The sequence below is a fragment of the Antedon mediterranea genome, chromosome 7, assembly GCF_964355755.1.
Source record: "Antedon mediterranea chromosome 7, ecAntMedi1.1, whole genome shotgun sequence".
Lineage (NCBI taxonomy): Eukaryota > Metazoa > Echinodermata > Crinoidea > Comatulida > Antedonidae > Antedon > Antedon mediterranea.
Genome location: NC_092676.1, coordinates 7,695,220 through 7,718,660, shown reverse-complemented (window position 1 = coordinate 7,718,660; position 23,441 = coordinate 7,695,220). Strand labels below are relative to the sequence as shown.

The following is a 23,441-nucleotide window of genomic DNA, read 5'->3' as shown; positions in this document are numbered from 1 at the left end:
CACGTGGGAACCATAGAAAATGGTAGAGTCTGAATGTATTGTAAATTACGTAACAAGAGAGGGCTCACTATGGAAATTCTACTGCGCCTGCTCAATTGCATTGCGCATGTTGCGGAAGGAGAGAAGGGGTTTCCCTCATAAGATTTAATTAATTTCTTGTTTAAAGTAAGTATTTTGTTACATTATTTCCATTTAGAATATACAATAATACTCTTCAATCTCTCTAGAACTTAAAATGTTAAGTGTAAATTGTCTTTGATCTCTGGAAAATCGTAAAATCGCCGCTAAAGTTGAGATGTTCACGTAACCCATCATCAATCAAAAACGATGATAGTATGGTGAAACCCACTAACTAGCAGCGGACAAGACAGCCTTCATTCAAGTTGAACCTTCTCCTCGTGTTCAATGGTGGTTTGTGTGGGATTCAACTCTAGGCCTTACTAATTTTTTTGTCTTACAAACAAAATGAAACGGTGTTTTTTTTGTTCAGGATATAGGCATATGGTTATTTTCATTGCACAATACTGTAATACATTTTAATTATGAAATATTCAATTATCATGACATAATCATATTTTTAGATGAGACTTGTTCGTTGTGTGTGACTTCCCAAATTGCTGATTTCAGATTATGTATAATTATTAGTATTCTATTAATTATGTAGTGTTTTATGATGATGAAATATTGCAATTTGTAAAATGATAAATTGCAGTTGTTCATCTTAGTTTAGAAGCATTTTTGATTTAATGGATTTTTAAAAAAGAATCAAACATCATAAATTAGAATTACTAATGCCTTTTCTTTAATAATTTTTTTTCCACTCCACTAACATCAAGCAAAAATAATGTAGCGGTTATTTTCCTGACACAGAATTTATACACCATAGTCCATATGCAAAATAAAGATGTTCTGCAGTATTTTTTAGTGTGGGTTATACTGTATTATGTTTAAATGCAAATGTTGACCTATAATTCATTCATACATTTTCTGTAGCATTCACCTGTCCTTTAAATGAGGTGGTTGGTACTGATGTATTTAGTGCATATATAATTTTGTCATCTATCATGCGAACAACTTTCAAGGCATCCTGCATATTATTAAGGTTAAAAACAATAAACATTACCACAATACTTGAAACAATCCCACTTGAGCAAAATGCAAAATGACTGATCACCAAAAGTAATTTGCCTTGCCTTATGTCCTTGCAATGCATACATTTGAGAAGCAGGCTTTAATATGAACCCACCTTTAAAAATCAAAATCTCTTTTTATAATTTTCCTAATAATGAACAATTTTAGTAGACTGTTTAGAGAATACCTTCAGGACCCAACAAAGTAAGGTATCCCTAAAAAAAGCTTATGTTTTGATCTACTGTAAACTTAGGCTAATTAGCTCAGTTGGCTAACTGTAGTAAATAACCCCAGTAATATAATATAAGACCATGTAGGTTTGTCTGGAATAGTACATTAAATCAATCACAAGGTTGGGCAGAGACTATGCAGGTGCCTGGCTAAATAGAAACACTATTGTTACAAAATTGGCAATGGCCGGCATACAAAAATGGCCAACAGCGATATCAATCGCATGTATTTCGCATGTAATTATTTAATTCCATAACATAGATATTGTTTATTGTCTGTGTTTTCTTTGTTTTTTAATACCATTTGTTTGTGGTTCGTTTTTTAATGCTTTTCACATGGTCCTGTGGTTTTATTTTCTTCTTTTTGTATGACGTTGTAGTAATTCAAGGAGAGTATAATAACCAACTTTAATTTTGATATCAAGGATAAGTGCAGTGCAGGTGCATGCACACAAAGCAATGTATTAAAAAGCTAATCATTTAATTAAAGGTTAATAGAAGAAGTGTAAAGGAAATTGCTCTAATAATAATATTCATATAAAAAATACTAACTGTCCAGTGTTAGGCACAACGGAATAAATGCCCTGTGGAACACAAAGGAGTATTTCTGTACAGTGTAGGTTCGCTAAAATGTACGCTACAACAATCGAGCCTAAAATAGAGCTGTCAAAGTTGGTATTCTTATGCGCACACAGATTTAAATTACGATAATAGCTAGCTGTGCAGTCTAATTTTTTTTAGATAAAGTACAATGGTCCAATCTTGTTCATCTCAGTGACTAAACATAATTATGATATCTTTTCAATTTATAAAATCCAAATTATAAGATAAGATAAGATAACTTTAATTGATCCTCAAAAAGGAAATTCATTGCTCGTCATAATAACAAAGAAAACACTATAAAAACAAATATAGCATAAAACCATTCATATAAAAACATCTAAAAAATTACAATATAAAATTATCTTCTTGACTTCCTGTTGTACTGGATGATACCGGAGGGAATAAAGGATTTAGCAAATCGATTTGTTTTCACACTGAGGAGCCTCAATCTACCACTTGGATTAAGTTGGTCTATGATCACTTTGTGGAGAGGATGAGAGGCATCCGACTCAATGCGTTCGAAATCTTTCTGGAGGTGTTCTAGGTGCACATCGGTAAAGGAAGGCAGTTCCAGACCAATCATTTTACCAGCCCGACGGATGAAAGTTTCAAGGCGTCCTTTATTCCCTCCGGTAACATTACCAGCCCAACAGGAGAGGCAATACGTCCAAACACTACATATAACGGATCTATAGAACGAAAGTAACATCAAATCACAGGAGTTAAATTTATATAAAGTTCTCATACAATACATTCTGGGACTTAATTTTTTGCTGATGAAGTCTATATGGTCTCCCCAACTCAGTTTATCATTGAAAACAATTCCTAGATACTTGTACTGGTCAACAATTTCAATTTCTTTACCTTTGATAGTGATTGGTTGAAAATTAAATTTATGTTTAGTCCTAAAATCAATGATCATCTCCTTTGTTTTTGATGCATTTATTTGGAGATAATTATCGTCACAAAATTTAACAAATCTTTGTATTTCGCTACGATAATTTTCATCATTGTTTGAAACTATGAGACCAATAGTACTAGTGTCATCAGCGAATTTAACAACGGGGCAAAGCTCATCATTTAAAGATCTGTAATCCGCCGTATACAAGGAATATAATTTAGGTGCGTTGACAGTACCCTGAGGAACACCGATGTCAGAGGTTACGATTTCTGACTTAACACCATTAATATTAACAAATTGTTTTCTATCACAAATGAAATTTATAACTAAACGAACAATCGGACGGGGAAACTCCATATTCAACATTTTGTCTGCTAAGATATGGGGTTGTATGGTATTAAACGCAGATTGAAAATCAAAATACATAATACGTGCCGAGTGGCCTTTCTTTACATTATCTAGATGTGAATACAATTTATGTAATTTAAAATAAATCGCATCACTGGTACTACGGAGTGATCGGTAAGCAAATTGCAACGGGTCTAACACTTTTTCAGCATAAGGTTGCATAATTTTTAAAATAATACGTTCCAATATTTTCATCGCGACAGACGTGAGTGCAACGGGTCTCAAATCATTCATGCTGTTAATCTTAGGTTTCTTAGGTACCGGTATTATGCATGAAAGTTTCCAAATATCCGGGAACGCATGATAAGAAAGACACATATTGAAAATAAATGTAAATATACCATCAAGGTGAGGAGAGCAGACCTTAAGTACTCGTGGTGGGATTCTATCCGGCCCAGCAGCCTTCGATGAATTGAGTTTCATGAATTCGTTATGTACATCAGAAATGCTTATACTAAATTTGGGATCATCTTCAGTCACCCGACACAAGCTAAATAGAGCCTCTCTTTCTTTTTTAAAATCATGAACATTAAAACGGTTATAAAATTCATTTAACTCATTAACATATTGCACAGTAAAATTCGGAATCGAGGTGGGTGTATTACCACCGTTTGTGTAACCACTCATAAGTTTCATACCCTGCCAAACTTGTTTCATATTATTAGACCTGAAGTTATGTTCAACTTTTTTCCTATAAATGTTCTTCTGTTTCATTATTTCAGATTTAATCTCTCTAGTCAATATTTTCATACGATTAGAGTCGCCCATCTTAAAGGCTTTACGTTTCTCACACAACAGTAATTTAACGCCTTTCGTGATCCATGGCTTGTTGTTAGGGTAGATTTTCACTTTTTTAACTGGAACGCATTTATCAATACAAAAGTTTATGTACGAGCTCACTGCATAAGTAATACTATTCAAATCTTCATCCTCCGTAAAAATATCCCAATCGGTAGATTCAAATTCCGCTATCAGGGCTTCCTCGGCTTCAGGAGACCATTTACGTACATTAATAATTTTTGGTTGGCATGTCTTATTTAACGGGCGATATTTAGGACTGAGTAAAATCAAATTATGATCAGATTTGCCCAACTCCATATTCAACATTTTGTCTGCTAAGATATGGGGTTGTATGGTATTAAACGCAGATTGAAAATCAAAATACATAATACGTGCCGAGTGGCCTTTCTTTACATTATCTAGATGTGAATACAATTTATGTAATTTAAAATAAATCGCATCACTGGTACTACGGAGTGATCGGTAAGCAAATTGCAACGGGTCTAACACTTTTTCAGCATAAGGTTGCATAATTTTTAAAATAATACGTTCCAATATTTTCATCGCGACAGACGTGAGTGCAACGGGTCTCAAATCATTCATGCTGTTAATCTTAGGTTTCTTAGGTACCGGTATTATGCATGAAAGTTTCCAAATATCCGGGAACGCATGATAAGAAAGACACATATTGAAAATAAATGTAAATATACCATCAAGGTGAGGAGAGCAGACCTTAAGTACTCGTGGTGGGATTCTATCCGGCCCAGCAGCTCATAAGTTTCATTATTTCAGATTTAATCTCTCTAGTCAATATTTTCATACGATTAGAGTCGCCCATCTTAAAGGCTTTACGTTTCTCACACAACAGTAATTTAACGCCTTTCGTGATCCATGGCTTGTTGTTAGGGTAGATTTTCACTTTTTTAACTGGAACGCATTTATCAATACAAAAGTTTATGTACGAGCTCACTGCATAAGTAATACTATTCAAATCTTCATCCTCCGTAAAAATATCCCAATCGGTAGATTCAAATTCCGCTATCAGGGCTTCCTCGGCTTCAGGAGACCATTTACGTACATTAATAATTTTTGGTTGGCATGTCTTATTTAACGGGCGATATTTAGGACTGAGTAAAATCAAATTATGATCAGATTTGCCCAAGTTCGGTAGTGGGGTCGAAATATAGGCATCCTTCACACTAGAGTAGCATAAATCAAGAATCGCGTTGTCCCTCGTTTTACATGTAACATGCTGATAATAAGTGGCCGTTGTTTTCTTGAGCTTGCATCTGTTGAAATCGCCATTGATAATTACAAGCGCCTCAGGGTGACTACACTCAATACCTTCGATAATTTCTGCGATCTCATTTATAGCAGGCTTTTCAAGCTTTTTGTTAGGTATGTATACCATAACATTGATAACATGCGAGAACTCTCTCGGAAGATAGTAGGGGCGAATACCAACAACCAGCACTTCCGAGTGTGGCGAACATTTATGAAGCTTAAGCGTAGAGTTATTTGGATGACAGTATTTCTCATTAATGTAGAGGCAAAGACCACCACCGCCATCTTTGTTCGCTTCGGCTGTACGATCCCCACGAACAGATTTAAAGCCAACTACTTGAATATGTTGATCGCTATGCTTATCGCTCAGGTGGGTTTCCGTGAATGCAAGTAAGCTGGCATTCCTAAAATCGCTGAAGTGTTCGACGTTTGCTCTGAGTAAATCGACTTTGTTATTCAAAGATCTTACATTTCCAAATATTAAAGATGGTATAAAAGGCTTACATTTCCTTCGTTGTAGTCGCTTTCTGACCCCACCAGCCTTGCCCCTTTTCCGAAGCCTGTGACGTTGTATCTCAGATGGTAATTCAACGTGTGCCGGTAGCGGTGAGGTCGACCTCTCGCCCATGGAATGCAAATCAGATGACGTGTACGCAATTCCACCGCCCGACTTACTCAATCCACACAGTAAGAACAGCCAAAATATCAGCAAAAAATACAGAAATTTCAAAACTTTCACATACAACATAATGTATAAATCAAATGACTTCTTCCACAATACAATACAGTCCAAATATACGAAAATAACGTCAAAAAATGAGTAACAATAGAGACAATGAGACGAGCTGTGTCGCCGTGTTGCACAGCGCCACTCCAATAGTATTACATACTAAATAATCAGGGACTCCATTAAGGTTTTTTTCAAACTAGACGAGTAGATTATTAATATTACATTTTTACTCGTCCTCCACTCCTTTTACTGGTCACAGAATATAGGCCTAATAGGGAGGCCTTCAATTAACAACCAAGATACTGTTTGTAACTGAACATTAACTTTAAAAAACTAAAAATGAGGTATTTATAGAAAATGGATCTTGATTATAGTCCAGGTGTGAAATACCGTAAAACTTCGAAAAGAGCTTAAACCTCGAAAAGAAGCCCATCTCGAAAAGAAGCCCCTCTCTACAGTTTGCAAAAGTACTCTCGAAAAGAAGCCCATCTCGAAATGAAGCCCCCTGGGCTTCTTTTAAAGATAGTATGGGCTTCATTTCGAGATAGACTACTCATACTGTATTGAGATGATGACGAAATTATTGTATTTGACGGTGAATCATAGGACTGTTTTTTGGCTTTTTATATTGTTTTTTAATTGGTATATTAAACATAATTTCATGGTTGAAAAAATGTCTCAAAAGTCACATTATTGTAGTAGAAATTCACAAAATTTACAGCATTCATTTCGAAAAGAAGCCCCCCTCTACAGTTTGCAAAAGTACTCTCGAAAAGAAGCCCATCTCGAAAAGAAGCCCATCTCGAAAAGAAGCCCATCTCGAAAAGAAGCCCATCTCGAAAAGAAGCCCACCCAAGAGCACTAAAAAAAGAAGCCCATGGGCTTCTTTTCGAGGTTTTACGGTATCTTTAAAGAAATCATGACGAGGTGAATTGAGTAAAATTATTGATATTTCGTCAGATTTTACTGACATTTTAACTGGCAGACTTGTTTTTTTACAATTTAACTGGTCCGCCACGTATTTAATTGGCCATTGGCAGGCAGTCCAGTATATGAACTTATTATTTTTATAACAGTATGCCTTGATTACTGTACAGTATGTTATATTTATTGAAAAAGTATTTGAATGAAATAATTGTGTTAAAATTGTGCAGATAGTGCAAATAGTGCAGATAGTGCAAATAGTGCAGATAGTGCAAATAGTGCAGATAGTGCAAATAGTGCAGATAGTGCAGATAGTGCAATTCGCACATCATAGTTATTGATAGAAGAATGATTTGATTTAAATCTTGAACTCTTTCTATAGGCTACTTCAGAATACAAACAAAAAACATGATGGCTACACCAGTAAAAGAAAATAACAGACTACGAGCATACAAGAACAAAGACAAAGATTTACAAGAGATGAGGAGACGACGAGAAGAGGAAGGGGTACAAATACGAAAACAGAAACGAGAGGAGCAGGTACAGTAAACTAACTAAACTTATATCGATACTATTTTTCACTTTACTTTCAAGGGATCAAGTTATCAAGTTATTCTGTGTACAACATATTGAATAAAAAAAATGTCTAATGACATACTGTACAGTAACTGTAATTATTACAGTGAATTTGTTGCACCTGATGTTAGTTTGTTTTGCATCCCCCTCCCCCCCCAAAAAAAGAAGCTTCCTCAGGGTGAGGAGCAAAATCATGTAGTAACTGCAGTAACTGCAGTACTTTAGAATTATTTCTTGCGTTACTTTACAGTACCACACAGAAGTAAGACCACACTGTTTTTAGCATATCTTTTAAACATTTGGTAGGTTGTCTTAAATGTCTGTACGTAATACACTATTCATACAGTTGACAATTATGTCAATGTTCTATTATCAAGACTGTATACAGTGTAGATATAGTCAAGACTTTGTTGTACAAAATACACTACCAAAGAGAATGTACCTTTTGTGTTTTTTTGAAGGCTAAAGTGATGCTTTAAATTCATAGGTGTGTCTATGCAATTCATGCTAATTAGCAAACCATGATATTCATTGCCCAAACAGGTTGCAGAGTATCGGGCGATTAATTGAATTAATTCATGCACACACTGAATTTAACCTGGCGAATTACGAGGGATTTTAAGCATGTTGCCAATTTAATACAATGACAATTTGCTGCATCTAGTATCTGACTGTCAGCACGGTATAGAAATTAAAGTTTATATACTACTAGCACTAAATGCAAATTTTGTATTGCTCTCCCCTTTTCTTACTAATTATGTTGTCTATCTTATTCATGGTCAGTGTTTAGAATACAATTGAATGAGTTTTGTATTGATTGATGAATTATTACTAAGAAAGTCATACAGTATGTATAATGTAATTGCCTTGTAGCAATATTCTAGAGGTGACTGAAATTAAAATGTAAAAGGTGTGTCAGATACTGATCTGTAACACTGTATGTTAAAATTATGTCTTCATTTTGTTGAGCATTAACTATGAATTTAAATCAACTTTAAAAAAGAGATGGAATTTATCTGTCAATAAATAAATGTAAAAGTTACAAAATGTTGGTATTTTTATGTAAACCTAAAATAAAATATTAATAAGGTGCCTTAAGGATAGTAGAACATCCTCCAATATGGTGTTTTTTCGTTTATATACATATTTTTCATTTTATTCTAAATTTACAATTTATCCACTGTATTGTCTTGAATCAAACAGACGGTGATATAAGTACCGTCTCTTACATATTTTGTACACACTTCTAATGAGCAGGGTGCTAATAAAACCTATAATGTTTGAAAAATAATATTGGGAGCTTTAACAAAATAGGCTTTAAATCATGGAATTGGTTAAGAGAAATTAGGCTACAGTAGGTGTACAACATACGTACAAATAATTTCGCTTTCATATTTTGTTAAACATACACACTTCCAATCCCATGGATGGCAAAATAATATTTGGATATTTTTAACAGTATACAGTAGGCTTTTAATCAAGGAATCTGATTTAGGCTGATTTAGGCTAGGTGTACAACATACTGGACAATTTACGTAGAATATGTATGACTGGCTTGGAGGAGATGTTGTACTGACAATGACATGACTAGCTAAACATGAAACATTATTATTAATAAATGGTATGCAAAGTGAAAGGTATAGCATGTGTTAAATTATAGATTGTAAATAGCAGTGATAGCATGTTGAACAGCTGTAATCTTTAGGTGTGTTGCCGCTGAATTAGCAACAATTATGTTGTATAACGACAATTATGTCTACGAATATATTTAATTTTAACAGTTATTAGTGCGTCTAGTGTTAGTGTACAGTCTGGATTGTTTTCAAATACCACTTTTCAAAATTAAAGATTGATTTTTTTCTTTTTTCTATACAGTTGTTTAAAAGGAGAAATGTGACAGACCAAGATGAAATGTTTATACAAGATCCCATTATATCTACTTCTTCAGCAGTAAGTAAATTGATTATGCAATAAGAAACAGTTGTAGCATAATCTCCTACACCCCTAATCTCTTATATCCCTCATCTCCTACATCCCCCTCATCTCCTACACCCTCCTCATCTCCTACACCCTCTCATCTCTTATATCCCCTCATCTCCTACATCCCTAATCTTCTACACCCCTAATCTTCTACATCCCTAATCTTTATCCCTCATCTCCTACATCCCTTATCTCCTTTATCCCTTATCTCCTACACCCCTCATCATCTACACCCCTCATTCTCTGCACACCTCATCTCATACACCCCTCATCTCCTACACCATAATCTTCTACACCTTTCAACTACATCCCTCCTCTTCTACACCCCTCATCTCCAATGTCCCTCATCTCTTATGCCCCTCATCTCCTACACCCTTCATCTCCTACACCCCTCATCCCCTACACCCCTCATCCCCTACATCCCCCATCCCCCATCCCCTACACCCCTCATCTCCTACACCCCTCATCTCCTACACCCCTTATTCTCTACACTCATCATCCTCTACACCCCTCATCTCCTACACCCCTCATCTCCTACACCCCTCATCTCCTACACCCCTCATTCTCTACACCCCTTATTCTCTACACTCATCATCCTCTACACCCCTCATCTCCTACACCCCTCATCTCCTACACCCCTCATCTCCTACACCCCTCATCTCCTACACCCCTCATCTCCTACACCCCTCATTCTCTACACCCCTTATTATCTACATCCCTCATCTCCTACACCCTTATCCTCTACACCCACCATCTTTTAAACCTCATCTCCTACACCCCTCATCTCCTACACCCCTCATTCTCTACACCCCTCATTCTCTACACCCCTTATTATCTACATCCCTCATCTCCTACACCCTTATCCTCTACACCCACCATCTTTTAAACCTCATCTCCTACACCCCTCATTCTCTACACCCCTTATTCTCTAACCCCTTATTATCTACATCCCTCATCTCCTACACCCTTATCCTCTACACCCACCATCTTTTAAACCTCATCTCCTACACCCCTCATCTCCCACACCCTTCATCTCCAACATCCCTCATCTCCTACACACTTCATCTCCTACACACCCTTCATCTCCAACATCCCTCATCTCCTACACACTTCATCTCCTACACCCCCTCATCTCCCACACCCTTCATCTCCAACATCCCTCATCTCCTACACACTTCATCTCCTACACACCCTTCATCTCCAACATCCCTCATCTCCTACACTCCTCATCTCCTACACTCCTCATCTCCTACACCCCTCATCTCCTACACCCCTTCATCTCCTACATCCCTCATCTCCTACATCCCTCATCTCCTACACCCCTCTCTCCTACACCCCTCTCTCCTACACCCCTCATCTCCTACACCCCTCATCTCCTACACCCCTTCATCTCCTACACCCCTCATCTCCTACACCCCTCATCTCCTACACCCCTTCATCTCCTACATCCCTTCATCTCCTACATCCCTCATCTCCTACATCCCTCATCTCCTACATCCCTCATCTCCTACACCCCTCTCTCCTACACCCCTCATCTCCTACACCCCTCATCTCCTACACCCCTCATCTCCTACACACCCTCATCTCCTACACACCCTCATCTCCTACACACCCTCATCTCCTACACACATCATCTTCTACACCCCAACATCTCCTACACTCCTCATACACACATCATCTCCCACAAACACATTTTTGAATATTGTGCATTATCCGTATGTGTACAGGCCATCCTACAATATTATAAGCCTTTTTGAAAATTCCATTTATGGCTTTATCATGACTTGCAATAATACTATTAGGTGAATAGTCATTCATTTTATGAATTGATGCATTTAAATATTATATGTACAGTATGCACATTTAATAATGATTATTGATCCGTATATTTAATATAATATATAATGTATTTATGTCAACAGCCAACAATAACAGCAGAAATGGTGTCCGACATTATGTCTGAAAACCAGGAACTACAGTTAAAAGCAACACAGAAATTCCGAAAACTACTGTCAAAAGGTTGGTGAGCTTGTAGGCATTTGAACAAAATGTTAAGTTCTGTCTACACTATCAAACTTTATGTGACAAAGAAATGTGATGTGCCCATATATGGACATGCTGATGTCATATCTACTACTATATTTGGGCATACAGTATGACTACCATATTTGGGCACATTACACTTTATTTTGTCAAACTAGTTTGATAGTGTAGACAAAACTTTAAGTAGTAGCTCCGGGGTTTAAAATTTTATTGTTTAGTATGAAATGTAAACCTTTAACCTGATAAGACTGGATAAGCAGAACAAGGAACAGATCATTTAAAAATAGTGGAATCAGACTTTTCTATGCCAACATTTTATAATTTTGTTATCCTGTAAATATAATAATAGGGAGGTTTCGCACGCTACGAATATGATACCGAAAATGTCACACATTTGTGAAACTTTTGAGCTGATCCCCATTACATTTTCGTAAACCGTATTCGTGTTTTGACGAATATCACATGTCATATTCGTGACTACAAAACGAGTATAGTTTTTTATCTATTTTGCACATTTGCATTGAATCAGGAATGATTTATGATTATAATATAATTATTTATAGACTTTTTATTTAAAGCCCTCACTCGCTTTGATGTTACGCTAGGCCAAGGCAGCCAAGCAACACGTACCTACGCTTCGTTCAAATGGACGGCGCACTCAATTTTTCGTTACTATACGAAACAGATTTTTACTGTGCTTATAAGAATGAATATGTGTGTGACGGCTGTTTTCCTTATCGGATTCATAGCAAAACTCTCTAATATTTCAATTGTATTTCACCAATAACGTTTCTAATTTAGCAATGATATCAATTTTGTTTTGCCATCAGTGTTGGAAACTCCAAGAGTGATTCAGCGCTATTACCAGTCAGAATGCCAATTGTTAATCTCGCTTCCTTTTCATGTCATCTCATTTCCTAAAACATACTATTTTGTCGTTATTTATTTACCATTATGTAGGTCAAACAACGCTTTGTTTAGGGTTTTTCTTCCCCTTCGTTGTCACTGTTATATTTTTATATACCATCTAAATACAAAAACAATAATTATTTATTTTTATTAGTAATTAAATTTAATTCAAAATTATTATTAACAGTACCATGTAAAAATTATTTTTATGCAGTTGCTGCAGTAACCATATCTTGATTACTCTTAACCTGTTATAAAACACTTTTACTGCAGTGACTGCCTCATAAACATCTATCTTAAAGCTACGTTATTGCCAACAAACGTAGTTACTGCAGTACCTGCAGTAGGATAATTTTAACATGATTACTTGCATCATTACACACTAACAATATGAATTATTTAGTTATTTATACATAAAAAAAAATTGATTGTTAAAAGTTTGTAGCTTTTTATAGTATTGTCTATATCCTTAAAATTAAATTATTTTGATTGTCATAAAATAGATTAAATCATTAAACAATACCAAACAAATAAGTAACAAAATTGAAGATTCAAGAAATTTTCATTGGCCAAAAATTTGGAAATTCACTTTGCTTGGTAGATTAAAACAACAATAAAAAACAAACATAAAAAATGTAGCAACAATTTAAAACGTGCAGTATTATAACAGATTAAAATACAAGATAAAAAGTTAAAAATTAAAAAAAAAACTGTTTAAAATTTAAAACTATTTAAAAATTGCATTATCGTCTTACATTTAAATTAAAAATATGAATGCTATTTTACAACGAAGGATTTTCTAGTTCTACAAAGATTTGCTCTTGGAGGTCGTAGCCTAATACCTGATCTACTTAAGTTATAACAGTAATGTAACGGATGTTTACTTTTTTTTAAATACTCTTTTCATAGATAAATGAACAAGGCGTTAAATCAGCTTTAATAATACGTTGTGCAATTTTACGTGGTCTCTCAATAGTTTTCTTATCATTTTCAGTAAAGTTTCCATAAAAACAAATAACAAATTAAATCAACAAGTTATTTTGATCTGTACTGTAGTTCGTTAAATAATCATTTTTATTGTATGTATGTTTTTCTTTAGGAATATGAGTTCCAAATTCAAATATACATATTAAACTAGCCCAGTAGTCTATTGAGAGAAGCATAATGCTCTGTCTACACTATAAACCTTATGTGACAAAAACATGTGATGTGCCCATATGGACATGATGATGTCATATCACTACCATATTTAAGCATTCACTACCATATTTGGGAACATCACACTTTTTTGTCACATAAAGTTTGATAGTGTAGACAGAGTAAAACGTATGAAAAGCAATAAAATAGTAATGATTCTCAAGTTATAAATTATCAGTAACGATTTTGATTTAATTTAATGACAGAGCCAAATCCACCTATAGACGAAGTTATTCAAACAGGAATTATTCCACGATTTGTGGAGTTCCTACAACATGAGAAGGAAGGAGAGGCTATGTTTACACTACAGGTACGTTTATTAATATATAATGATTTAAAAAACCTCTTGAATTTAAATTGAATGTGTTTAGTTTCTACTGCAGCCGTTCTGCGGACATAGTAACCTGGAAGAAAAGGCAGGTACAGGTAGTTACTGTATACTCATGACCATTTAAATTAAAGAGAACCTCTTCAATTTAAATTGTGCGAGTTATAATTTTTAATTGGTAACAAGGAGTTGTAGATTGGTGGTTAAATTACTTGGCTACCGATTTTAGGTTATTGTGGCTATATTTATATTTTTATTTATTATTATTAAGGGAGATATTTTTTTTAGATACTAAATTAGTTCCCCTTACAGTGGCCTAAGTTTGATAGGTGAATATGGCTACTAGGTTCAAATCCTGTCAGATGTCAGAATTGTTTCTCATGACAACTTTACTCCCAAAGACTTGTAACGGTCGAGTCGTTAAGACAGTGGAACACATGCCACATTACACCGGCAAGTGTTCAAGGTTCACTCTCTCCATTAATCTGGTGGTTGAACGAGTATTCTCTGATAATAACTATAAACCGAAGGTCCAGTGTACACTCGCGTGCACTTTAAAGAACCTATTACCCCGGTTTACTAGTACTCACACAGCCACTGTCACACACAGCCACTATCTAGGGAACTGTGGGTTTCCTACTATTGTGACTCCTAGGCCAAATCAATAAATAAATTGTTTTGTAGAGATCCTATATACAGGGAATATTTTCGCCAGTGTAGCGTAGCAAAAAGCTATACAAAACAACCTTATTGCTACACATTTTGAAAATTGTGTAGCAAAAAATACAATACAAAACTATGTTTCTCGACTTAAAAATCAGTTTGATTAGCAATATTGGTAAACAAAATTTTTGAATGAAAATTTTCCCTGTATATATACAGTATGTTTGTCCTTTGAATAGATTGACAACTTTCAGGAGAATAGTTAATGAATTCGCTTATGCTTTATCCTTGGCCATTTGCCTAAATATATAAAAACAAAACAAAAGTTAGTGTCTTTTTACACTTGTGTTTTATATTCTGTTACAATAAGAAACAAATTTGTTCGGTTATATAGCACAAAGATTTTTTTTAGTATGAAAGATTATTTTCTTTTATTTAAAGTTTGAAGCAGCTTGGGCGTTAACCAACATTGCATCAGGAACATCTCTTCAAACGAGGACAGTGATCGAAGCGGGAGCTGTACCCATTTTTATCATGTTACTGAAGGCTCAGAATGAAGATGTACAAGAACAAGTAAGAACATTGTTCCCATTTATCTATTTGGACATTTGATTGTGTTGAGTGCATTTTGTAGTGAACTTACGATTTTGAAAATTGATAATGGAATAGAAACTAATATTGGTCCATATAATGTTTATAATCCATTCATGCTTTGTTTGATGAGTGAAATGATGAGTTGCCAATGCATTTTGTTTGTCCTTGGTACGCATTATACATGCTAATTTTTAGGTACAGATCTTAACATGATCAATGTTATTGTTTTTATTCATTTAAGTTAAATATATAAAAAAATTATTGATAAAACAATAACAAACACCAATATTCAAGATTGTATTTTGTTTCTGCAGGCTGTGTGGGCTCTAGGCAATATTGCGGGTGACAGCCCAGATTGTAGGGACTATGTTTTGGATTGTGGAATCCTTCCTCCATTACTAATGTAAGTTTTAAGTTCAGTCAGTAAGTAAAAAATGGAACAGAAAATTAAGAGAAAATTTTTTCAATGTTTTACAGTTACTGCAGTAATACTACATTTTTTTTACTGCAGTAACACCTGATTTTGTTAGCTTCAGTGTCAAATTTCTCAAAATAATAACAGTAAAAATATAATTTAATTAACGCACACACTGTCTTTTGTTTGAATGTAGATTATTAGCTCAATCATCTAGAATATCGATGACAAGAAATGCAGTATGGGCACTCTCTAATTTATGCCGGGGAAAAAATCCAGCTCCGGAATTTGAAAAGGTAAGTTGTTTGTTCTTTAAAGCTTAGTTCCCACTAGCAACACAAGGGCAACGCAACTGATGCAACGTAAGGAAATGCCTTTCAATAATTCGGTTTGCTCCCACCTACGTGAAATCAAACCTGCTTGTTGCGCGTCAACTTTAGCTAGACTTTAACCTGGTTCACCACGCCTACTTTTGAGTACGCTGTACTATGTTTTCCCGTGTTCTTTTGCCTTTGCGTTGCTGCGTGAAATTAAACTGATTTCATTTCCCATAGCATTGTTTGCAGTACTGTTGCGTCGTCGGTTCCCACTGGTGATTACACAATACAGCACTTTGCTTCGATACGTCGCTGCGTTGAGTTGCGTTCTAGTGGGAACCACGCTTTACAACATGCATACAACACACAGAAATTTACATAATCTGTTTTGGTAAAAGCCAGTTCTACATTACAAGCATATATATAACTGTATATGTGTGGGTGTAAATAATTAAGAATCCTTTTTGTAACAAAGCTATTGATAACGGTGCATTATAATATAATATTTGAATCATTGCTTTTGTTTAACTTTTAGATGCAAATATTTGTTCATTTTACAGGTGTCTCCCTGCTTACCTGTGTTGTCAAGACTATTGTTCAGTTCTGATCAAGATGTGTTAGCGGATGCTTGTTGGGCATTGTCTTATTTATCAGACGGACCTAATGAGAAAATACAAGCAGTAATTGATAGTGGAGTATGCCGTAGATTGGTAGAATTACTAATGTAAGTCAGTGTGTCTTCCACACTTCTTTAAAAAAGTAGTGGTGGACAGTTTGGATACCATATATACAGTACACACAGACGAGACAACATTCAGGAACAAAGACATAAACAAATAAAATAAAAAAATGTACATAGTATGTTAAAGTCAGTATGGGTTGATAAAGTCCGGTCAGCACCTCCAGTAAGACACCCCCTGAGAGAGAAGTGGGGATATGCTCCTTTACTTTAATAATGATGTCTTAAGGATGGTTTTTAACCATGTGTCGCACATAAAAGTGTCCACCACAGGACAGGAAATTTCGATTAGGCCCTCTGCAGACCCACGGCAGCCAGCTGTGCAGTGTACCAAGTCCTTAACATCCACTGTAATAGCCCAGGACCAACAATGTCCTGCTTTCTTATCTAATGTGGTTACATCTTTCAGTTTAGGTATTTATATAATACCTGTTTTGTTCATTTACAGGCACACATCTCAAAGTGTGGTATCGGCAGCTTTGAGAGCAGTAGGAAATGTAGTAACAGGAGATGATGTCCAAACACAGGTAAGAACTTAAAATTGATTTGATAAATTTGAATATGGCTGAAATGATCATTTTTAGAGATTATTACAAACTTTTTCCCTTGCTAAACACTGAGTTCCAACTTTTTCCAGGTAATTCTAAACTGTTCGGCATTAGCAAGTCTTCTTCATCTACTTAGCAATCCAAAGGAATCAATCCGTAAGGAAGCTTGTTGGACAATTTCAAACATCACAGCTGGCAACAGACAACAAATACAAGTAAGAATTGGTTTGATGTGTGTACGGAGTTCTTTAGTTTGCATATGTGGGTGGACTTTATGTCCTATTTGAAGGACAAGGCAATATTAAAACATCTTACCCAAGAACACACCAATTCAATTCTTCAAGTGACAAAAATTACATCCATTTAATGACGGAATCTTAAGTAAAATTTTAAATTATAATAAATAATTTTAAATTGAATTACAATATATGCTCAAGTAGAATCACATGCTCATGTATACTCCCATGCTCAAGTATACTCCCATGCTCAAGTGTAATACCATTCTCAAGTATAATCCATGTTCAAGTATAATCCCATGCTCAAGTATAATTCTATCCTTTCAAGTATAATCCCATCTTTGTCAGGTATAATCCCATGCTCAAGTATAATCCAATGCGCAAGTGTAATCCATGCTTGAGTATAATCCCATGCTTGAGTATAATCTCATGCTTAAGTATAATCCTATCCTTGTTGAGTATAATCCCATCCATGTCGAGTATAATCCCATCCATGTCGAGTATAATCCCATCCATGTCGAGTATAATGCAATGCGCAAGTATAATCCCATGCTCATGTATAATCCCATGTTCAAGTATAATCCCATGTTCAAGTATAATCCCATGTTCAAGTATAATCCCATGTTCAAGTATAATCCCATGCTCAAGTATAATGCCATGATTAAATATAATCCCATGCTCAAGTATAATCCCCTCCTTGTTGAGTATAATCCCATGCTCAAGTAAAATCCTATGCGCGAGTATAATCCTATGCTCGAGTATAGTCCCATGCTCGAGTATAGTCCCATGCTCGAGTATAGTCCATGTTCAAGTATAATCCCGTGCTCAAGTAAAATCCTGTGCTTGAGTATAGTCCCATGCTCGACTATAATCCTATCCTCAAGTATAATCCTAACTGTCTATTGGACAGACGAATGAGAAGTAGACTTGATAGCAATGACCTGATGTTGAAATTGGTGCTATACAAGAACTTGTATATTATTATATACCGTATATTTCGGTGTATAAGTCGCACTTTTGACACGCAAATTTGACCTCTAAATTAAGGGTGCGTCTTATACACCGAACATAAATGCCTCACCACACAGATTGTACATAGGCCTAGGCTATCGTCACCTCGTTTGCTAGGCCTGAGTAGGCTAGGCCTAGCTACAGTAACTAACTAACGTAACGGCAACCTGCTTCTGCCTAGTTTTCAAGTCATTTTAGCATGATGTTATACTAAATATGATGAAAAGATTTGTTCATTATGGCGCTCCGTTTAATACGATCCGATTGGAATAGTATTTATTTATACAGTAGTTATACGCACGATCGCCGTACCCCCAGCGCAAGCCCTTCTTTTGGTGGCCACATGGTGTACGGTATTCGACTAGTAGTATATTCTCCAGGTGATTATAGCATGGACACACTTCTCGGATACATAGATACTAATCGAATACGATTGTCCGTTAAAACGTGCGCCCTCTCGAAATGATCGAGCGAGGCTAGCCCACACACGTACATCATGTTACACACATGGTCATGCACTCGATGTTGCGGCGAAACTCATGAATAACAAGTTAGAAAGAACTTGTTGAGGCTGGGCGCGGCCGAGCCTAGGTAAGAAAAAACCTAAATAAATGACGCCGTTGTAGATATAACAAAATATATTATTACAATAATATTGATTACAATTTAAAAAAACATTGTTTTGATGAAATATAAGGTGCGTCTTATACATCGACAATATAAAAAATACCGATATTTTACTCTCAGTTAGGGGGTGCGTCTTATACACAGGTGCGACTTATACACCGAAATATACGGTACAGGAATAGTTTTATAGAATTGTAAATTATAATCTTCCGTTTAAATAAGCAGTTATTTTGTTCTTGGTTTAATTTGTAGGAAGTGATAGATGCCAATATTATTCCAATGCTAATAGAAATTTTAGGCAAAGCAGAATTCAAGACCCGAAAGGAGGCAGCGTGGGCGATAACAAATGCAACATCAGGGGGTACACCCGACCAGATACGGTTTGTTCTTTAAATCTTGTTACTGCTTTTGACTCATTGTGTTCAAGAGAATAATTTTAGCATTAGCATATTGAATTGTTTCTATACCTCTGTATTTTTTCCAAGAGCACTTTTATTTTTGTTTTTGTTGATAATATCCCAGTTCAGTACCTGAGATGTTAAATTAAAATTTAATTCTTTCCGGCATTCTTAGGTACACCAGATTCAGTCATTTACTGAATATAATTTAAATTTCAAATTACTGAAATAAATTTTTGTGGTTTGTAGAAGTTGATCCAATTGAGATTGACAAAAATAAATAATAAGAAAACTAATAAGAGAATAAAAAGTGTTTAAAACCTCAAATTAAATTCAAAAGATTCAATACAAAAGACATTTATTTAAGACAATATGTAAAAAAAAGACAGTAATGATAGATTGAGATTTGGAGGGATAACAAGAAGATGAAAATCCTTGACAAATTAATAATTATATAAACAAATATACTGCTGTTGCTGCTGCTGTAAAAAAGTAGCAAGTCATGGAACATTAAACAACGGCGAAGAACATATCCAATTGTCAAAGAGACAAAAAGTGATCTTTAATTTAATTAATGAATAGCAGTTTGTAATTAGTTAATCTCCTTTATCATTATCACTGTTTATAATGTTATTTTATAAATTTACATTAGGTTCATCATACATGAAGGCTGTATACGACCACTGTGTGATCTACTAACAGTAATGGACAACAAAATAGTACAAGTTGCTTTGAATGGTTTAGAAAATATACTGAAGCAAGGAGAGCAAGAAGCTAAACAGCATGTCAGCGGTGTCAATCCCTATGCTGAGAAAATAGAAGAATGTTTTGGTATTATAAATACTGCTTTACCTTTGTCAGTCAGGTCCACATTATCGCTATTTTTCAGTTTTATTAACTAAACCCATGGCAAGATTTTTCTTTCTAATGTAATATTTTTCATTCATATGCTTTGAAAATTTGAAGAATGAGTTTGTTTATTGTAATATTTTAATTTAAATGTAAATGGCTGAATAATAATAATAATAACCTGTGACTTGCATCCTAACTGAGCTGAATTGCGCACAGGTGTGGACGACACATATGATAATTTTTTTTTTTATGTAAGGGTCTCTTGTTAAGTACTGCCATCAAACGGCACACGTCCGTCTGTCCAGGAGCTGTACACCGGGGTACCACCCTACTCTCCCGAAAGATTTTTTCTTAAAAGTGCACATGAGCCAGATATGTACACAGGACCTCCAGTCCTTATCTGAGACAGATTGTTCTACCATCAGAACAAAGAAGTGATTTGAACATGTGCCAATTGTATCTATGGTTTGCGGCGCCCCTGCCTTAACCGCTTCACCACTTGACTTAGGATATTACTGAACACTTGTTAAATTGACAGAGAACCTTAATGATCTCACTTTCAAAATTTCTTTATGTGTTCAAAATATCATTGATAATTGTGGTACACGTGATATTTTTTCCGATATTCGTTGGTAGTCCCTCACAACATTGTGTTTTAACACTAATGAAATGTTTTTTTTTTTATTTAAAACAAATTTATTAGGCCTTGACAAGATTGAGTTTCTACAAAGTCATGAAAATCATGATATTTACCTAAAAGCCGCCTTCATTATCGAGCAGTACTTCGGAACTGTAGAAGATGACGTCAAAGTTACCCCTCAAGTTAACCCCGAATCTCAAGAATACTTGTTTGGAACTCAAGAAAACGTTCCTATGCAGGGTTTTCAGTTTTGAAGAGCGCCACCATATACAACATGGATCAAAATTGTAACGAGAAAAGAAAATTGGTAGGCAAACTAACACTGTAAGTAGAATAAATGTAGGTGTTTTGCGGAAAAAACAAACATGATTTTTTTTCTATTTTTAGCTACACTAACATACCCGTCTGTCCACCATAACAGTGTTTTTATCAGTTATGGAACTGATAAATATATTTTTTTACTCATCCACACATGGTTTTCACCTTCTTTAAACAGCAATATATATATATAAAATACAACAAATTAGTTTTTTTTAAACTTTAAATTTATGTTTTTTTTTGCGTTCAATACAAAATTATGTAAATGTTTCTGTTCCTATGGTTACAATGTTTCGAAATTGATTTTAATTAGAACATTTAGTTTATTGTCTTTCCATTATGGATTTATTGTTTATTTTTAGCTCATAAAAAAAATTAAAAAATGTGCAAAATTTAAAACAAAATTTATCCATAAAATTAATACCAACCATTGCCATATATATATTATGTTACTAAAATTGTTGTCATATTATTACAGTATTTTACTTTGAATTTATATGCTATTAAATACTAAAGATTATAGAGAAATTAGATTAGAATCTTAACCAAATTTCAATTCAATTATGAGTATATTATTATCTGTGTAAAACGATTTATTTTATCATCATGGTAAAGTTTTTCAAATATTGTTTTAAAAAAATGAGTAAATTTGTCACTTTTATTCCAACTTTTCCCACCAAATAAATACTCATCACATGGTGCCAATTGTGGGGACAGAAAAAACAGAATTGGTTTTTCAAAGTTTAAATTGGCTTTTAGAATAACATACCAAACTGTATTATCTTCAAACACAGTGTAATTTGAACATTACAGTTCATAAATTAAATGTATCTTTTTAATACTAAATTAAAAATAAAAATTATTTGAGCTGCTTTTGTCAATTTATGGTTAAAGATTTGTTCATATACGTTACATAATCAAGTTCAAATTATGATATTAAATTATGTTAACAAGAATTTTTGATCCAAAATCAAATTCAACTTTGTTTTCCAAACATTTTTCTAAATTAGAAGAGAAAAATTTATATTGTAATTTGCAGATAATGTGTTAAAAAATTGTTCTATGAAAACTAATTTTTTCATAAAAAGAAAATATTTATTAAATTTGTCAAGGGCTCACATTGGTTTCAAGGCCTGTCTATGTTTTAAAGTTAATGTGTTATAGTTTTAAATAAAATTAACATGTTTATTTTTTATCCTTCAAAGTTATATTACGGTTCAAAGGTTAACTTTGCTATATTCTGTTGTTTTGTGTACATACTAGGGTAGGATGTAAAAATTACTAATGTGTGCTCAGCACTATAAAATGGCCAAACGCCATAACATCAAGATAATAACAATTATTCTTAGAAAAATAGAACTTTAAATATTATTTTGCATGAGTTATAGTACATAGTATTAAGAGAAGAACTGCATATATTAATTGCATGGTTTTTCTGTTTAGTTTATTAAAACAATTTTCCTATTAAATAATAGAAAAGAAATTATTTAAAATGACAGAATAATATACAGTACTTTTTAAATTACCAGTATCATGCAAGATTTTTTCCTAATTTTAACTTTAACTTGTTTCTGTAAATGACACAAACATATGATTTTTGTTGTTATGGTGAATAGTAGTAGAACACCTCCTGTCGGACACCCCTATTAAGCGGACACTTATTGAGGCCTGAAAGTGCCCCCCCCCCCCACCCCATTAGTATTCTCTCTCTTTATGTGATTGTTGTATCCATCTTGCTCTTTGCCAAAAAACATCTTAAAGAAATTCTTACGATGTAGAAAACAATACTAAACTCAAATATAAAAAAAATATTTAAAAAAAAACAAAAAAGGGGATAAAACAGATTGCAATTCAGATATTTCAAATAATATCATTCATTCTCAGTTTGTGTTGCATTGTAGATAAATGTAAAGTTTGTTTAAACGTGGTGTAAATTACAGATTACTAAATTGTGGAAATTCTAGGAAAAAATTCTATATTAATTATTCCATGACTAGGAAAAAATATTCAACAATTTGTCTGATTTCAAAAAAATTTTGCGAAGTTATTGTTATTACAC

General features: G+C 34.3%; 1 protein-coding gene across 1 annotated transcript; it reads left to right on the top strand.

The window, feature by feature from the left end:
* Positions 1–103: 103 nt before the first annotated feature.
* Positions 104–21,684, top strand: LOC140054561 (importin subunit alpha-6-like). The gene is made up of 14 exons (XM_072099598.1): positions 104–165; positions 7,374–7,531; positions 9,443–9,517; positions 11,470–11,566; positions 13,903–14,006; positions 15,129–15,260; positions 15,596–15,684; positions 15,893–15,992; positions 16,574–16,737; positions 17,201–17,279; positions 17,390–17,515; positions 19,427–19,554; positions 20,225–20,403; positions 21,128–21,684. The coding sequence occupies exons 2-14, from the start codon at positions 7,400–7,402 to the stop codon at positions 21,316–21,318; spliced, it is 1,596 nt and encodes a 531-aa protein (XP_071955699.1). The 5' UTR covers positions 104–165; positions 7,374–7,399; the 3' UTR covers positions 21,319–21,684.
* Positions 21,685–23,441: the final 1,757 nt, after the last annotated feature.

Coding starts and splice junctions, on each gene's coding strand:
- LOC140054561 (XM_072099598.1), top strand. CDS start 7,400: ATGATGGCTACACCAGTAAAAGAAAATAACAGACTACGAGCATACAAG. Junction 15,261..15,595: donor ATGAAGATGTACAAGAACAA/GTAAGAACATTG, acceptor TTGTTTCTGCAG/GCTGTGTGGGCTCTAGGCAA. Junction 17,516..19,426: donor GCAACAGACAACAAATACAA/GTAAGAATTGGT, acceptor TTTAATTTGTAG/GAAGTGATAGATGCCAATAT.